We start from the raw sequence: 15833 nt of genomic DNA on the forward strand, positions 1-15833 counted from the left end.
TTCTGCTGTGCTTCTGCCCAGCCCCACGTGGATGTTGTAGAAAGCAAACAAGGTGCCGGAGAAACATAGAACCAAATCCAGTGTGGAGTCTGCCAATGGAGACCTGCATGGCCTTGGACAAAGCTTTTTCTCTAAGACTTGGTTTCCTTTGTTCATATCAACACCACTTTACTGGATTATTGTGAGTATTTGAGATAATATTGTTAAGCATTTACATGGAGGCCACACATGGAAAATAGGCAATGTTTATAAACTCGTTTTTATTTACTAAATGCCAACTGATGCACCACTTAGTCCTGAAAGCTCTGAAGACAGAAGCGGTTTTTTACCTCCTCAAATATACATAGGTGCATTTTATTTGCAACTGGTTACTTTTTTATGTGGCATTCTAGTTATTATGTATAAATTATAGTCTGTGTAGATATCTTCTTTATAAGAATTGAAATTTCTAGAGGAAATATTTCCATATTCATATATGCACCATGCTTCCAGCCAGCAGCTTATGAATAATAGGTATAATAATAAGTAATTCAATCAGTATTTATTTAATGGAGCGAAAAGCACTTTCTTACCAAACTCATATCAATTTTTAAGTTGGTCTCGTTTGGGTTTCCCCCAATTTCTCCAACTTTTCAATGCCTCACTAAATTGAATTGCATAAAACACCAAATGTTTCACAATGTTTTCCCTCAAATATGATTTATTTAGCAATCACATGTAATAAGAAACACAAAAATACAGCATAATGAAAACACAAGAATTGTAGGTTGTCATGTTAAAAATGAAATAAAAGAGGTTTCGGTTAAATGAAAAGGCATATAAACTGCAAGATATGTATGTTGGGGAGCTGAGGTTAAAAATGCAAAGCAGGACATTCACGGTGCAACAGCCTAACCTATCAATCCCTCCCTTCAGATGGGCTCAACAGTAATGTTTGCAGAAAGACATGCACAGATAACCTCCGCTCTGACTTTCTACTAATTAGTGCTAAGTAGTAGCTGTCTTACAGAGAGGAAAACAAAGGAAGGAATAAATACAAAAGCTTAAAAGAAAAAGAAAAGGAGGGAGTGTAGCATATAGAAAGAGAGAGATTAGGAAAATAAGTACAGCAGTAGCATGACAATTCTTCTGAAGGAGTAAAACTTTTTTTTTTCTTTTCTTTTCACTCTCTCTGGAAGTTTGGTCACAGTGCTTTATAAGTCGCATAACCTGGAAAATTAGGTTAAAGCCCATATACAGAAATTGATGAATTCTTTATATTCCTCTACTTTTTAGTAATAAGGTCTTATAGATCTTAAAGTATTAATAAAAACAAAGTGGATATGCTTCCTATGACATTTAAGAAGTAGTATTTCTATTTACTTCTTTGAGAGATTCTATAGCTTTACTGAAAGACAACTGGCTCAAATAGGAACAAGTAATTAGACTCCCCAGATAGATTCTATTTTAAATGCATGATATTTTCTAGCTGGTAAATAGCTTGCTTTAAAAAGACATTAAAAGCAGTAGTTACAGTCTCTCCATAAATAGAAATAAAAAGTCCATTTGAAAGGACAAAAAGTAACCATGATGTACATATCTATAAATGTTTTCCCCAGCACATGATTATAGATCAGTCTTACTCCTTACATTTAAAATATCAATTACATCGTAATGTCTATAATACAATTCAATTATTTAGCTGTGTTTTGCACAAGATTCAGGTGAAACTAAAGCTAAGGATCTATTCACAGAACAATTAAAAGCATTTTATACAGCCTACATCCAAATATATCTTAAATTACAATGATGCATACTAAATATGCATATAGAATATGGCTTACACATTAAAAGAGATCTAAGTTGTGAGTTATAAAATCTCACCACTTAGGCTTAAAAGCTTCCGATTGTACCCTTTTCTAAAATATTGCTTAACATTGTGGAACCCAGGAAGGAAGCAGGTGCAGCAGAAAACTTGTTAGGATGGATGGATCCTCCTTTGCATGATTTAATTGATGGCCACTCTTGATTCTTTCCAGCCAATTTTTACCTTTCACAAAGATAAATTCACTGAAGCTCACAATCATTGCAATGCTTGTACAGTGAAAAGTTACAACATCTAATTGTGCTTGACCTTTCTTGTCCACTAACAACGCATAAAGGTAGTTTTTCAGCTTTAAGCAAAGGAAGGGCTTTGCACATGCTCAGGCAAAACATGACAAGGAAGCAGGGCCTCTGAGGGCTGCAGTTTGTTTCTGTGTAGTAAAATATAAAAGTCACATCAAATAATGTTATCTGTACAGAAAAGTGTGGGTTTTCATTTTCGTAGACATTTTTGCACACACGCACACACACAATCTTGTCTCTTATCTCTTGGCTGGTAATATATTTTGTTACATCCTGATGGGATAAACATCCCGCTGGCAAATTTCATTTTCCATTCTAGTGTCTGTCTCCACCAGTGGTTGATGGTCTTGTTATCATGAACTGTAGATAGCATGTGACTTGCTTGTAACTACACCCATGGAGGTAATGCATTCGTGCTTTGAAACCATGCGGATGGACGCAGGCTGGTCCACGGGTTCAGAAAAAGGTTTCACTGCCATTTCCCAGTATGAGAGTTTACAAAGGTGTTCATCAGGTCACCTAGCTGGGGATCTAATGCTCCATTGTTGGATTGTAGCACTGCTCTGATGCTTCAACCAGCTCCTCAGCATCCCACCTGTCATTCTGTTCCCATGCATTTAAAATAAGAAGGACAATCTAAATAGTCTATTCCCCAGCACAACAAAAAATTTTTTTCCATAATTTTGTTTTTGCTTCCTTTTATTTAAGACCTTGAAAAAATTATAGTTATAGCACTCTGTGTAAGACAGTGCAAAGAAGTAAATTTTAAAATATCTCATCTTCTGCACATGTATTGCACAGTCATTATGACAGAGTTCAAAGCAAGAAAAATTAAAAACTGTCTGACTTTTGTCTCGCAAATTTCTCTGGCTTGATTGAAGAAGGCCAAATTGTGGAGGAAAGAAAATGGCAGAAGCACTGGCCAAAAACTCTGATAAAAACTTGAGTGTATTTATTTGGCCAGAGTTACTAGCTCAAAATTTATGTTCTTCTTAATTCCTTGTATAGGAGTGAATTAAAATGGCCCAATCCAATTCTGTGGTGAAAGAAGAGCCATAGCTTTGTGGAAAGTTGAGAATTTAGGATGTTTTCATGCTGTTTTCATTGTCCTGAAATAAAATCCAAATGAAAATATAGATCAGAGAAGAAAGAGTGGGGAGTGGTTGGGTGCATGCTAGTCAAACAGTACAAAATTTCAGTTAGGAGGAATCAATTCAAGGGTCTACTGTAAAACATGGTTACTGTAGTTAAAAATCAATGGATCATATTCTTGAAAACTGCTGCTAAGAGAGATTTTAAATGTTCTCCCCACAAAAAGAGATGAGCATGTGAAGTAATGAATATGTTAATCAGCTTGTTTTAGCCATTCCACAATTTCAAAAAAAATGTTGCACACCATTTTTATTTGTGAATTTAAAAATAAATAAATAAAAAGAAAAGAAAACATAGAAACTGAAGGTCATCACTTAGTCATACACAGGTATCAATTACTGTGTGGCAATTCACATTGCACTTTACATACCTTGTCAAAAATAAGGGCTTTCTTTTTAAAAAAATTTTTAATTAACTAATTTATTTATTTTATTATTTTTTTTTTTTTTTTGGTGAGACGAGTCTCACTCTGTCGCCCAGGCTGGAGTGTGGTGGTGCGATCTCGGCTCACTGCAAGCTCTGCCTGCCAGGTTCACGCAATTCTCCTGCCTCAGCCTCCGCAGTAGCTGGGACTACAGGTGCCCGCCATCACGCCTGGTTAATTGTTTGTATTTTTAGTAGACACAGGGTTTCACTGTGTTAGCCAGGATGGTCTCGATCTCCTGACCTCGTGATCTGCCCACCTCAGCCTCCCAAAGTGCTGGGATTACAGGTGTGAGCCACCGTGCCCGTCCTGGCTTTCTTTACTATCTTTCTAATAGATAGTTGTTTTATATCAGTTGGAATTTCTCTTCCTATTTCTGCTCTGGGTGTGTGTGTGTGTGTTTGTATGTGTGTGTGTTCAATTCCAGTAAAAACTCTGGTTCTCTAGATCAGATAGGCATATGGGCCTGTCAGTTAGTGTAAATGAGTTAAGTGGACCAGTGTGAGTGTAAAACAACTAGACTCACAGGGACTGTAGTCAACTAAAGAACATAAGCCCTGCCTAAAGACATTCCAAAGGATATTTTAAATCAGTGTGAAAGTCCAGGCAAGTCTACTGACTAAATACAGCCCACAAATCATCAATTTTGATCTCTTGTTGGATAGCACACTCAGCGTTAAAGAGTAGACACCAGTTGTGATAGGGAACGCTTTCCTCCCAGTGGGTAACAGGTCTGATAGTGGCTTGCTTTGGAAATGCCAGAAGTTCCTGACATATGTTTCAAGAAAGAAAATGTGATAAATGATATGCCATTAGCTTTTTAAATAATAAAGCAGGCTGGGATTATATATCCAACCATTCCATTTTATTTACTTTAATAAACAAAAACATAAAAGAAAAATTTAAGCAAAACAAAACACTTTCATAGACTAAAATCTCTTAGAAATGATGGCGAAATTATACGACAATGTGAAAAGTAGATTTCAAGGACTTTTTTCTTGTGCTAAGTGTAGTGTTGCACATTGATTTATGAAGTCTCAACACGGCACAGATTTAATTACAGCTCAATATTTTCTGGGAAATTGCCTCACAGTGGGACCTACACATTGAGAACAAAGCAGGTAACGGCTTTCAGAGACATGGCCAGGCTGCGATAACATCTACACTTTCTGTGATGGCAGCCAGCAAAGAATTAGCTATCAGTCACAAAGAAGGTGTGCTAAATTTGCAACAGAAACCCTGCAAGCCAAATCTGACCCTCAGACATATTTTTTCTTGTCCACAAAACATTTCAAAAAACTTTGAGCCAATAGGAAAAATTGGAAGAGTTTACATTAAGAACCTTTCTTAATCACTAGAAACAGCTGGCAACACTGGGCCCTTACTCTTCCAGAGTAAAAATCTGCCAGAGCCAAAGAGTGGCTGACTGTAGCCTTCAGATTGGGTGTGCTGTGTCCTGTCTGTTTCCAGGACTGATCACTGCCTGTTGTCTCCCAGACACCATGCCTGAGTCGTAGTTGCCAATTGTCACCCCTCCTGTTGTTTTTAGACCTTACTCATTTCCCTCATTTAAAAGACCTACTTGTTTTGGGAAGCTGTGTGAATTTCTGTCTGAAGTTTGAGTAAAGATCTTCCAACAATTAAACTTTGCACCAATTAACTTTGACATAATTCCTTTAACATATATTGTAGGACTGTATCAACTCAGCTGCAGCAGAATTCTATTGAGGTTACATAATTAGTGAACATACAAAATTTACAAGGTGCTACTGAAGACCACATTTCCTGGAAGACTGTGCACCAAAGGCAGGGCTTTCTCAAACTGAGAAGGAAGCTAAATACTTTAATTGGCCTTGACAGAAAAAAAAATTGCCAAATCGTCTGCTCGGGCTTAAATATTATATTTAGTTTGCGGGGGCCGCACACTGTTCTAGCTTTAGGGTTTTTTTAGTTGAAAAATGCAAAAAGGGGCCGGGCGCAGTGGCTCACGCCTGTAATCCTAGCACTTTGGAAGGCCAAGACGGGTGGATTGCCTGAGCTCAGGAGTTCGAGATCAGCCTGGGCAACACGGTGAAACCCCGTTTCTACTAAAATACAAAAAAATTAGCCAGGCGTGGGGGTGGGCGCCTGTAGCCCCAGCTACTTGTGGGCCTGAGGCAGGAGAATTGCTTGAACCTGGGAGGCAGAGGTTGCAGTGAGCTGAGATTGCACCACTGCACTCCAGCCTGGGCAACAGAGTGAGACTCGGTCTCCAAAAAAAAGAAAAATGCAAAAAGGTACTTCATTAACTGCCAACTGAATCTCATCAAAACCTTTTACTGATGAAATGCCAGACTCTTACAGATATATGTATATATACACACACACACATATACATATACATATGTATGCATATAAATTGCCTTAGGTATTTTCATACAATGAATAGTTATTTTTACAAATGTATTGGTAACCTGTTATCTACACACAATTTTTGGAAAATTTTCATAAATATTTAAGATCCATTATCATAATGTCTAGGAAATGCTGATCCTAAAGTTTTGTTTTGGTGCTATGTGATGTATACTGGCTTGAATATGACCTGTAGGAAAAATTCTTAATTTTGTTTTACTTGGTTTTATAAAGATATACACTTGCCAACAAAACCCTTTGTTACTTAAAACATCTATAAATATTCCACTGAACTAGTTTTCCCTAAAATATACCTCCGGGGCTTCACTGTGTATCATGAGGACATAAGGAGTCTTCTAAAATGATCATGGGCTCTAGAGGTAATATATTGATAGTCTGGATAGACAGTAGGGAGAGGAACTGATGTAGTATGTAAAACAATGTATTTGTTAAAGACAGAGAGGGGTTTTCATTGCTGAATAGTCACTTTGAACTTGATTTCTTTCCAAGCTTTATATACAATATAGGGATCACACTTACTAACTCTGGAATTGTTGAGATTAAGTGAGATAATATACGCAAGATGTTCACCACAGTGCCTGACACTTATTGTTGCTATTAATGAAACTGTTCTTATGAATAAAAGATAGTCTTACAACTAACTGTCTTTGTAACTCAAGAATATTGAGGAAGAAATTATTTTAAAAGCGAATCGCATTTTAACACTTTCATATCTAAAGTAACAGCTGTGGAACTAATAATAACAACATCTCTAAGGTTTGGAATGGTACCCTCAGCATTTTCTCTTGCCCCAACCCACCACCCCCACAACAGGATGCGTTATAACACTCGGATTTTGTTCTTTACTTCTTCTTATTTTTAGTAGATATTAAGACACCTCCATTGTAAATACACATCCCTTCTTTCTAACTGCCTGTATCTCCGCCATCAGTTCAAGACAGTGGTTCTCAATTTTAGTGGAGAGAAATATCAACAGATTGGCTTATCAAAAATTCAAATTTTCAAGGCATCACTCCCAGAGTTAATAATTTGGTAGACTGAAAACAAGCCCTAGAAGCTGAATTTTTAAAAAGAGAACCATAGGCCGGGCACAGTGGTTCACGCTTGTAATCCCAGCACTTTGGGAGGCCGAGGCGGGTGGATCAGGAGGTCAGGAGATCGAGACCACGGTGAAACCCCGTCTCTACTAAAAATACAAAAAAATTAGCCGGGCGTGGTGGCGGGCGCCTGTAGTCCCAGCTACTCGGAGAGGCTGAGGCAGGAGAATGGCGTGAACCCGGGAGGCGGAGCTTGCAGTGAGCCGAGACTGAGCCACTGCACTCCAGCCTGGGCGACAGAGCGAGACTCCGTCTCAAAAAAAAAAAAAAGAGAACCATAGATGCACATGTTCACAGATTTTAACGAACATGATATTTGCTTTATAATATGTACTTGCTTTGTTTTAATTACTGGGTATAAACATATTTTTACATGAAATAAAACAAGAAATCAGTCTAAAACATTTATATTTCTTACATGACGTGGAAAAAGAAATGAGGATTAAACATCCCCGTGAACATATTTATTATTGTTATTATTATCATTATTTTGAGATGGAGTCTTGCACTGTCACCCTGGCTGGAGTATAGTGGCCTGATATCGGCTCACTGCAACCTTCGCTTCTCAGGTTCAAGCAACTCTCCTACCTCAGCCTCTCAAGTAGCTGGGATTACAGGTGCCTGCCACCACACCCAGCTAATTTTTTATATTTTTAGTAGAGACGGGATTTCACTATGTTGGCCAGGCTGGTCTCAAACTCCTGACCTTGTGATTCGCCCGCCTTGGCCTTGCAAAGTGCTGGAACTACAGGCATGAGCCACTGCGCTGGCCATTTTTAAAATTATTTTTAAAGATTGAAAATTTCAGTCCAGTAAATATAATTTTTGTTGACTAACAAATTAAGAACTATTTGAAAAGGTAAATATTTAAAGTTTACCTGTTAAGATTTTGTCTCAAAGGATTGATGATAGAGATTAAAAAAAATCTAGGAGGGCATTTAAATAAGATAATTTCATCTATAATGGTATTCTGCAAACCATTTATTTTAGAAGTTAAGTTTGTTGTCTATAAAATAAAATTACCTCTCATGTTTAAAATGACAGAAGTCTTTAAGATGTTTCGGGCCTATGAATATGTCTCATCATGTTTTTCTTCAGCATTTACTAAGTCTTCTGAGTTCTTATGATCAGGTTCACCTAAAAACATAAGGAAACAAAAGCAAAACAAAATAAAATAAGGCTTTGGAAAAAACTAATAAGTTTAGGAGACTGAAGAACTTTGTAAAATGTTGAAGACTGAATTTTACAATGGATTTTGTGGCACATTTTTTCAAAGATACCAAACATTTTCCTTTCAGCCTGTGGATCTACATAGTATAACAAGCTATCTTCTGTTGGTTCCATAACTTTCTCAAGCTGTGATTTAATCTGAAAATACAGAAATAAAATAGATGAAACATGTTTAAACATCTATTAAATCCCATGTAAAAATCATGTTTTTTTCTGAATGTTTTTTAATTGGAACAAATTCCTTTAACTAAATCTTCTAATGATCAATTTTTTTTTAACCACACATTGCTTAGTTGCTATGAATATTTAAAAATGAGTATGAAAGGATAGTAGTGTTTAAGATACCATCTGTCAAGACAAACTAATCTTGGAATCACTCAGTTTCCATATAAACTTTGAAGAAAAAATATATTAGCATGGAAAAATCTTTCAACATTTCTGGAGAGGTTGTAGAGAATCTATGAAAATAGAAGTATAAAGCAAAATGTTTAGATAAAAGAGTCTTATTACATAAGTAACAAAGTAAACAAAATAAACAGAAATTAATTTTTGAGTCAATTACTTGAAATATCTTGATAGTTCAGGAAATAGTCATATACAACGAAAGGTTCTTTCTGTCTGAAGTTTGAGTAAAGATATTCTAACAATTAAACTTTGCACCAATTAACTTTGTTATAATTCCTTTAACATATATTGTAGCACTGTATCCATTTAGTTGCAGCAGATTTTTGTTGAGGTTATGTAATTAGTGGACATACAGAATTTATAAGGTGCTATTACAAAACAATTTTGTCTTTACAATATGGAGGGTGAGGACTTATCTTCTCAGCCAAGATGAAAATTTCAGGTAGTCTCATGACTTTCCTGATCATTCTTAGAGAACTAAAAACATCCTGTGATCACATTAAGTTGCCAAAATCTGAAATCAGACAATAGAAGGTCTGGTCTCATGTAATACACATCGTCAAACAAAGATAAGACTCCTTTCCCACCTTGTGTATGTTACAGAACCCAGAAATGGTGCCTGTGTGTGTGGAGGGGGGTGGGGTGTGTATGGGTGATGTTTCTCTCATTTCTTGTTTGCTCTCCCTCCACTGGCTACTTTGGACTCGTGAGCAGGGGAGAGAAGAAGGCTAAGAGGAGCAGCAGTGTTGTAGGATGGCTTTGCACTCACTAGACCTGGCAGGCGTTTACAGCTGCCTTTATTTTCTGTGAGAACAGTCATGGGCTCTTAACAGAATTCTTGCCAAGGACCATGGCTTTTTACCAGGTTGGTAAGACCTATGAATCTCTGGCTTCTTTATAATGTCCACAGCCCCTGGAAATTTTCTGGTACATTTCCAGCTTCTGTCTCCTGAGGTCCCATCAACTTTCCAAATGTGGGTGGGTACATTTGGTTCACATGACACACTCTTGAGTCATTTGTTTCCATGAATGACTGGAAGAAAAGCTGAAATCTACACAGCCTTCTCTCCTTTGGCTCACCTGCCACCATTTAACTCTTTAGATCTCTCAGGTAGGAACTAGATTCCATTCTCAATATGCTCTTAACTTCAATCTCTCCAAGGGTCTTGGTGAAGTTCTCCTCCCTTGATTTGAGGTGAAGAAGGACGCATTTCTACACTTTTCCCAATAGCAGAGAAGTCTTTAAAGAAATCGTCCTCCTAAATCTTTTTTTTTCAAGCTCAGTAACCTGATCCTTTTATTTGTTTGAAATTGGGAAAGGGTTTCTATGCATCTTATTAGTGAGTTTTGAATTTCTTTGAAATTCTTGTCTCAAAAATCAGGTTTTTTTTCTGACATTTATCATGTTAGAGTCTTGGTTTAAATTCTGATTTAATATTCTGTTACTTAAGACTAGATTAGAACAGAACAAAACAGTCTAGAATAGAACAGAATATAGTAAAAAGAACAGACTAAATTACAAGAAAGAAATAGAAGTAATTAACTAATTCACTGGTTCTCAAAATTTTTTAGAGAACTTTTTATAATGGGTAAAGGCCATTACTAAGGCCATCTACCACCAAATTATTTATCTTATTTCTAGTGGATAAAGAAATCAGCAGTAATAAAAGAGTAAAAGAAAAAGAAAGTAATCAAATGGTAACAAGGCAGCAATTATAAAAAATAACAAATCCTCAAATGATACACATATTTACCCAATAATAATTCTGTACATGTGATTAGCAACAATTAAAAAGTATGATGAACTCAAGATAAGAGTTTTGTAGCACTGAAAAAGGGTCTTCCTTGAAAACTAAAATTCCAGCTCTTTTCAGGAGTAGACACACAATTGCCGAGGAATTTCATGACAGCCAGATAGCAGAGTCCTCAGCAAATCCAAATTACATTATTTTAGTTGATAAATCTTTAGTTGTAGATGCCTTTACAATTAACTTGGGCAATACTACTTGTTAGTGACCCTTAGTACTTCATAAAAAAGGAAGTCATTCTGACATATCATTCTCCCATAAAGAGGAAATAATTTGCATTTTCAATCCATTAAAGATCATCTTAGATGACCTTTCTGGCCCAAGAGTGTACCATATAAAGGCTTTGAGAAACACCCATATACCAAGGTTCCAAATGGTTTTGAATCTTAGGCCCCTCTTGTAGTCTGGTGAAGCCTATGGCTAGCTTTTCAAAGTACAATTTATAAATAAAATAAAATATATATGATTACTAAGAATTCTACTTAAAATACAGTTATCAACATATTTAAGTAAACCTAGTGATGTGCTATAGTGTTATATATGCTTCATTAATGCATTAAATTAAAAGGTCTAAAACCAAACACTGCATGTTCTCACTCATAGGTGGGAACTGAACAATGAGAACACATGGACACAGGAAGGGGAACATCACACTCCAGGGACTGTTGTGGGGTGGGGGCATTGGGGAGGGACAGCATTAGGAGATATACCTAATGCTAAATGACGAATTAATGGGTGCAGCACACCAACAGGGCACATGGATACATATGTAACAAACCTGCACATTGTGCACATGTACCCTAAAACTTAAAGTATAATAATAATAATAATAAAGGTCTAATTGAAGGTCTACCTATGTAGTTTTGAAATAATGATATAAAATGATACTTCAAGGTCGCTACACTAAATATAAGTGTATAATAAGTATATAATAAATACATATATAGTTCCATTGATGACAAAAATACCATAAATGTTGACGTGTATTCTTTCCTACAAATGAAGAAAATGATAAATTTCAGTTAAAGACTAGTAAAAAGAAATCCCTAAGTATTCTGACCCTCTCTATATAACCCTGGATTAAAACTTGATCTAGTCTAACTTCATTTTTCAGGCAAGAAATAGGCCCAGAATAATCAGTTGACTTTCTACAATGCAGATCATAAATAGATAACCTGAAGTCAAGACGGTTGGCTTTTAATTCACTGGTACTTCAAGAAGACCAGTAGCGTCACGTTTGAATTTCATTTTATTGAAAGGATTTGCAACGTCATACATATAGAAAGCTGCTCATTAGGAATGAATGCAAGTGGCCTGCTCAAAGAAATTGCATATAAACTTGTTTGTCAGCCAGGAAAACAAGTGAAAATAAAGGAACATCAATAATTCTGTTCATTTCAAAGAGTTTTAGGTGTTCATCTCAACCAGTTTCAAAAGTTCAAATCTAACAAAGTAATTTGTAAAATGATAGAAATTTTATGGGTTTGCTTTGTAAATAGAGTCTCAATTCTTCAGGGAGCAGGGAGGGGATAGTTGTTATAGGAGAGACAGACTTACCAAAACCAACAGAAATCCTCTAAATTTAGCTAATCTAGGCTTTTAGATTGCAGTTTGAGCTCACTTTTACCATATTAGAATCATAATGTGTTAGACTCCTGGGGCTGTGAATAAGACTTGCAGGGAATTACACCAAACACACTATCAAGTGGACATTAGAGACTTTTGTCCTCCAGTCAGGGTCTCACTAACTATCTGAGAAATAACCTGTTAGGATAAATTATTATACAATTGAAAATATACCAGTAATAATCAATACTTTGTGAACACCAACTAGGTGGCAGACACTATTCTAAGTGCTTCACTCACCTCACTTCCCTGAATCCTCACAGCAAACTTATTATTATTTTTTGACACAAAGTTTTGCTCTTGTTGTCCAGGCTGGAGTGCAATGGTGCGATCTCAGCCCATTGCAACCTCCACCTCCTGGGTTCAAGCGATTCTCCTGCTTCAGCCTCTCAAGTAGCTGGGACTATAGGCATCTGCCACCACACCCAGCTAATTTTTTTGTTTTTTGTTTTTTTGCATTTTTCATAGACACGGGTTTCACCATTTTGGCCAAGCTGGTCTTGAACTCCTGACCTTCAGGTGATCCACCTGCCTTGGCCTCCCAATGTGCTGGGATTACAGGTGTGAGCCACCACGCCCGGCCCCCCTCACAGCAATCTTTTAAGTAAGGTTGAACAATTGTGGAAGCTGAGACGTAACTTGAAAGCTATCTGCCCAAAGTCTTAAAGCCAGCAAGGGGCTGGATCCCTCTGACAAAGGACAACCAGAATCTTGGCCTCTAGTTTGACTGTTTCCCAAGCTACAATCATGAGTAACCTACCCTCACCAATTCTGCCATATTCATATGCCACCTATCCTCTCACTTACCTAATATTTTTCTTTAAATAGACTTTAAATATACTCCTTTAAAAAATTAGTTTTGTTCTCAATAGTAATTTTCTTACCACAGAAATAAATTTGTTATTCTTTTTGTATTTTTCTAATACCTCAAATCCATAATTAAAACATCATTTCTCATGTATATATAAAAAACAAAATGATTTGATAACTTATTTTGTACTTGTTATTTTTTACTTATCTAGCCCAACAATCTCTGCGTGTAAGTGGGAAAATCATCGTTATGATTTTCATTTTAGAGATGAGAAAGAGATGATTAGAGGGGTAAGTGACTATTCCAGTGCAAAATAGCCTAGGTGAATTTGGGAGACAGAATCACAAGCTATTCCTCAGAGCAATGCCCCAGTTAATTTTTTAAATTTAACAGCAATAATAAATGGTGTTTGAAAAATACCGGCCGGGAGCGGTGGCTCATGCTTGTAATCCCAGCACTTTGGGAGGCCGAGGTGGGCGGATCACGAGGTCAGGAGATCAAGACCACGGTGAAACCCCGTCTCTACTAAAAATACAAAAAAATTAGCCGGGCGTGGTGGTGGGCGCCTGTAGTCCCAGCTACTCGGAGAGGCTGAGGCAGGAGAATGGCGTGAACCCAGGAGGCGGAGCTTGCAGTGAGCCGAGATCGCGCCACTGCACTCCAGCCTGGGCGACAGAGCGAGACTCCGTCTCAAAAAAAAAAAAAAGAAAAATACCACGAAATTGGCTTGTGCAGTCTTTTCAACAGAAATATTAGCTCTGGGTAACAGTGCATTCTTATTTTTTCATGAGAAGAATATTACCTTTGCTATGTATAATAGTATTTCCTTAAGCAGGCACATCTCTAAGTTGCTTCAGTTTTACTTTTAGACAATTTATATAGTTTATGTTGCAGATAACTAGAATAAATTGGTGATCAAAGATTAAAGCTACAGTCATTGGAGAAATGTAATGTAGGATAAATCAGATATTCTGATTTTAATTGGTGTTTTGGCATCCATATAATGTAGTTTGCCTTACATGCTGGGAAAAAGAAATCTATTTTAATACCAGGGGAAATACTTTCTCTATTTTTTTTTCCTTTTTTTTTTTTTTTTTTTGACATGGAGTCTCACTCTTGTTGCCCAGGCTGGAGTGCAATGGCACGATCTTGGCTCACTGCAACCTCTGCCTCCCAGGTTCAAGTGATTCTCCTGCCTCACCCTCCCAAGTAGCTGGGATTACAGGCACCTGCCACGACGCCCAGCTAATTTTTGTATTTTTAGTAGAGACGGGGTTTCGCCATGATGGCCAGGCTGGTCTCAGACTCCTGACCTCAGGTGATCCACCCATCTCAGCCTCCAAAAGAACTGGGATTACAGGCATCAGCCACTGTGCCCAGCCTATTTTTTTCCTCTTAATTTTAATGCATTTGGAGAAGAAGCAGTTGTATGTGTTCTTTTACTTTGCAGTATGCGTGAAGGCAACAGTAAGAGAAAAGAGGACTGTACACTAGGCAGAAGAAAAAGAAGGCTGTGAAAACAAAATTCCACTTAATTCCCAAATGTGCTAGCTCCAACCCTCTAAAATTAGAGAAAGTAATACCTTAAAGTGTTACATGAGATACAAATCAAGAAATAGGTAAATTACGTATTGGTTAATTAAAGAAAAATAGAAACATCTGAGTTTGAGGAAAATACAACAATTTACTTTAGCAAGCTTTAGACTTATACCCAATGCATATGTGCTAGGCATCTGGATATGTAGAGAGTTTTACAGGTGATCTATGGAAAATGAAAAATTTATATGTATATTCATCTGCAAATCAGTGAAATTATACTCAACTTGGGGAAGCTAATACCTTGTCAGATAGCCAGAAATCTTAGTGCTTAAGTTACACTGAAATAGTTTAACAATGTGGGAGGTAGTTCAGCTGGCTCCTTGAAAGAGTTGTCTAAAATTGGGTCTAAAGGTTGTATATGTTTTGTTGGCACACAGGTAGGAGTATGCTCTTAGCGAAGGGATGAGGAGGTAAGGTGGAGTCTGAGCAAAGGCAGGGGGTTGAAAAGAAAAATGATATGCCAGGAAAGAAATGAAGCCCAGTTGAGAAAACTACTGTGAGCTCCTACCCACTGGTTGAAGCAATTATTTATTTCTCCATCAGAGTATCATTCTTTTAGAGGAAGGCTCTGACACCTATTAAAATGTTAGTATTCCTAGAAGGGAACTTTGTGACTGAATCACAGATCTTCTTCAAAGAAAGCAGGCTCTGAGAGCAGGGAGATGATAAGAATGTACAGGCATTGATTGAAGGTAGAGAAGTTGGGGGTGGCAATGGAGAGAGAAGCTCTGGAGTGGTGAAGTTAAGACCATTCAAATCACACTTTATCTCTTGTAAAGAGTAGCAGGAATTAGCCATGGAAATGATCAGATTTGGCTCGTAGAGGCAAGTTGATGTGAAAGGCAACATGGGGCTGCTCTGATTTCTCAATTAGGATGAAAAATGGGATGAGAATTGAGTCTGATGTTGGAGATACTGAAGGGTAGGAGGTTTGGAGGCAGGTAAGGGATGAGAAATTACTTAATGGGTACAATGTACACTATTCGGGTGATGGCTGCATTTGAGTGTGAGAGATGTGACAAAAATTCACATATTCTTTATCTTTATAAATAGGACAAATTAACTGTAGAATATTGATTTTAACTATCTACCTAAGTGAGTTCCAAAAGCTAAAACTTGGAAAAAATAATTTGTAAAATGATGCAAACATTTTGGCTTTCCTT

The 15833-nt window shown here is 37.1% G+C and overlaps 1 protein-coding gene across 1 annotated transcript in view; it reads right to left on the minus strand.

The window, feature by feature from the left end:
• Positions 1-236: 236 nt before the first annotated feature.
• The window catches only part of PDE1A (phosphodiesterase 1A), a 384349-nt gene continuing 368752 nt past the window's right edge, over positions 237-15833 (minus strand). Inside the window, exons 15-16 of the mRNA XM_030803171.1 lie at positions 8215-8328; positions 237-3215 (exon numbers count right to left, since the gene is read on the minus strand). Coding sequence (XP_030659031.1) covers positions 8258-8328 — 71 coding nt within the window. The 3' untranslated portion in view covers positions 237-3215; positions 8215-8257. The remainder of the gene's footprint in view (positions 3216-8214; positions 8329-15833) is intronic.

The sequence above is a fragment of the Nomascus leucogenys genome, chromosome 22a, assembly GCF_006542625.1.
Source record: "Nomascus leucogenys isolate Asia chromosome 22a, Asia_NLE_v1, whole genome shotgun sequence".
Classification (NCBI taxonomy): Eukaryota; Metazoa; Chordata; class Mammalia; order Primates; family Hylobatidae; genus Nomascus; species Nomascus leucogenys.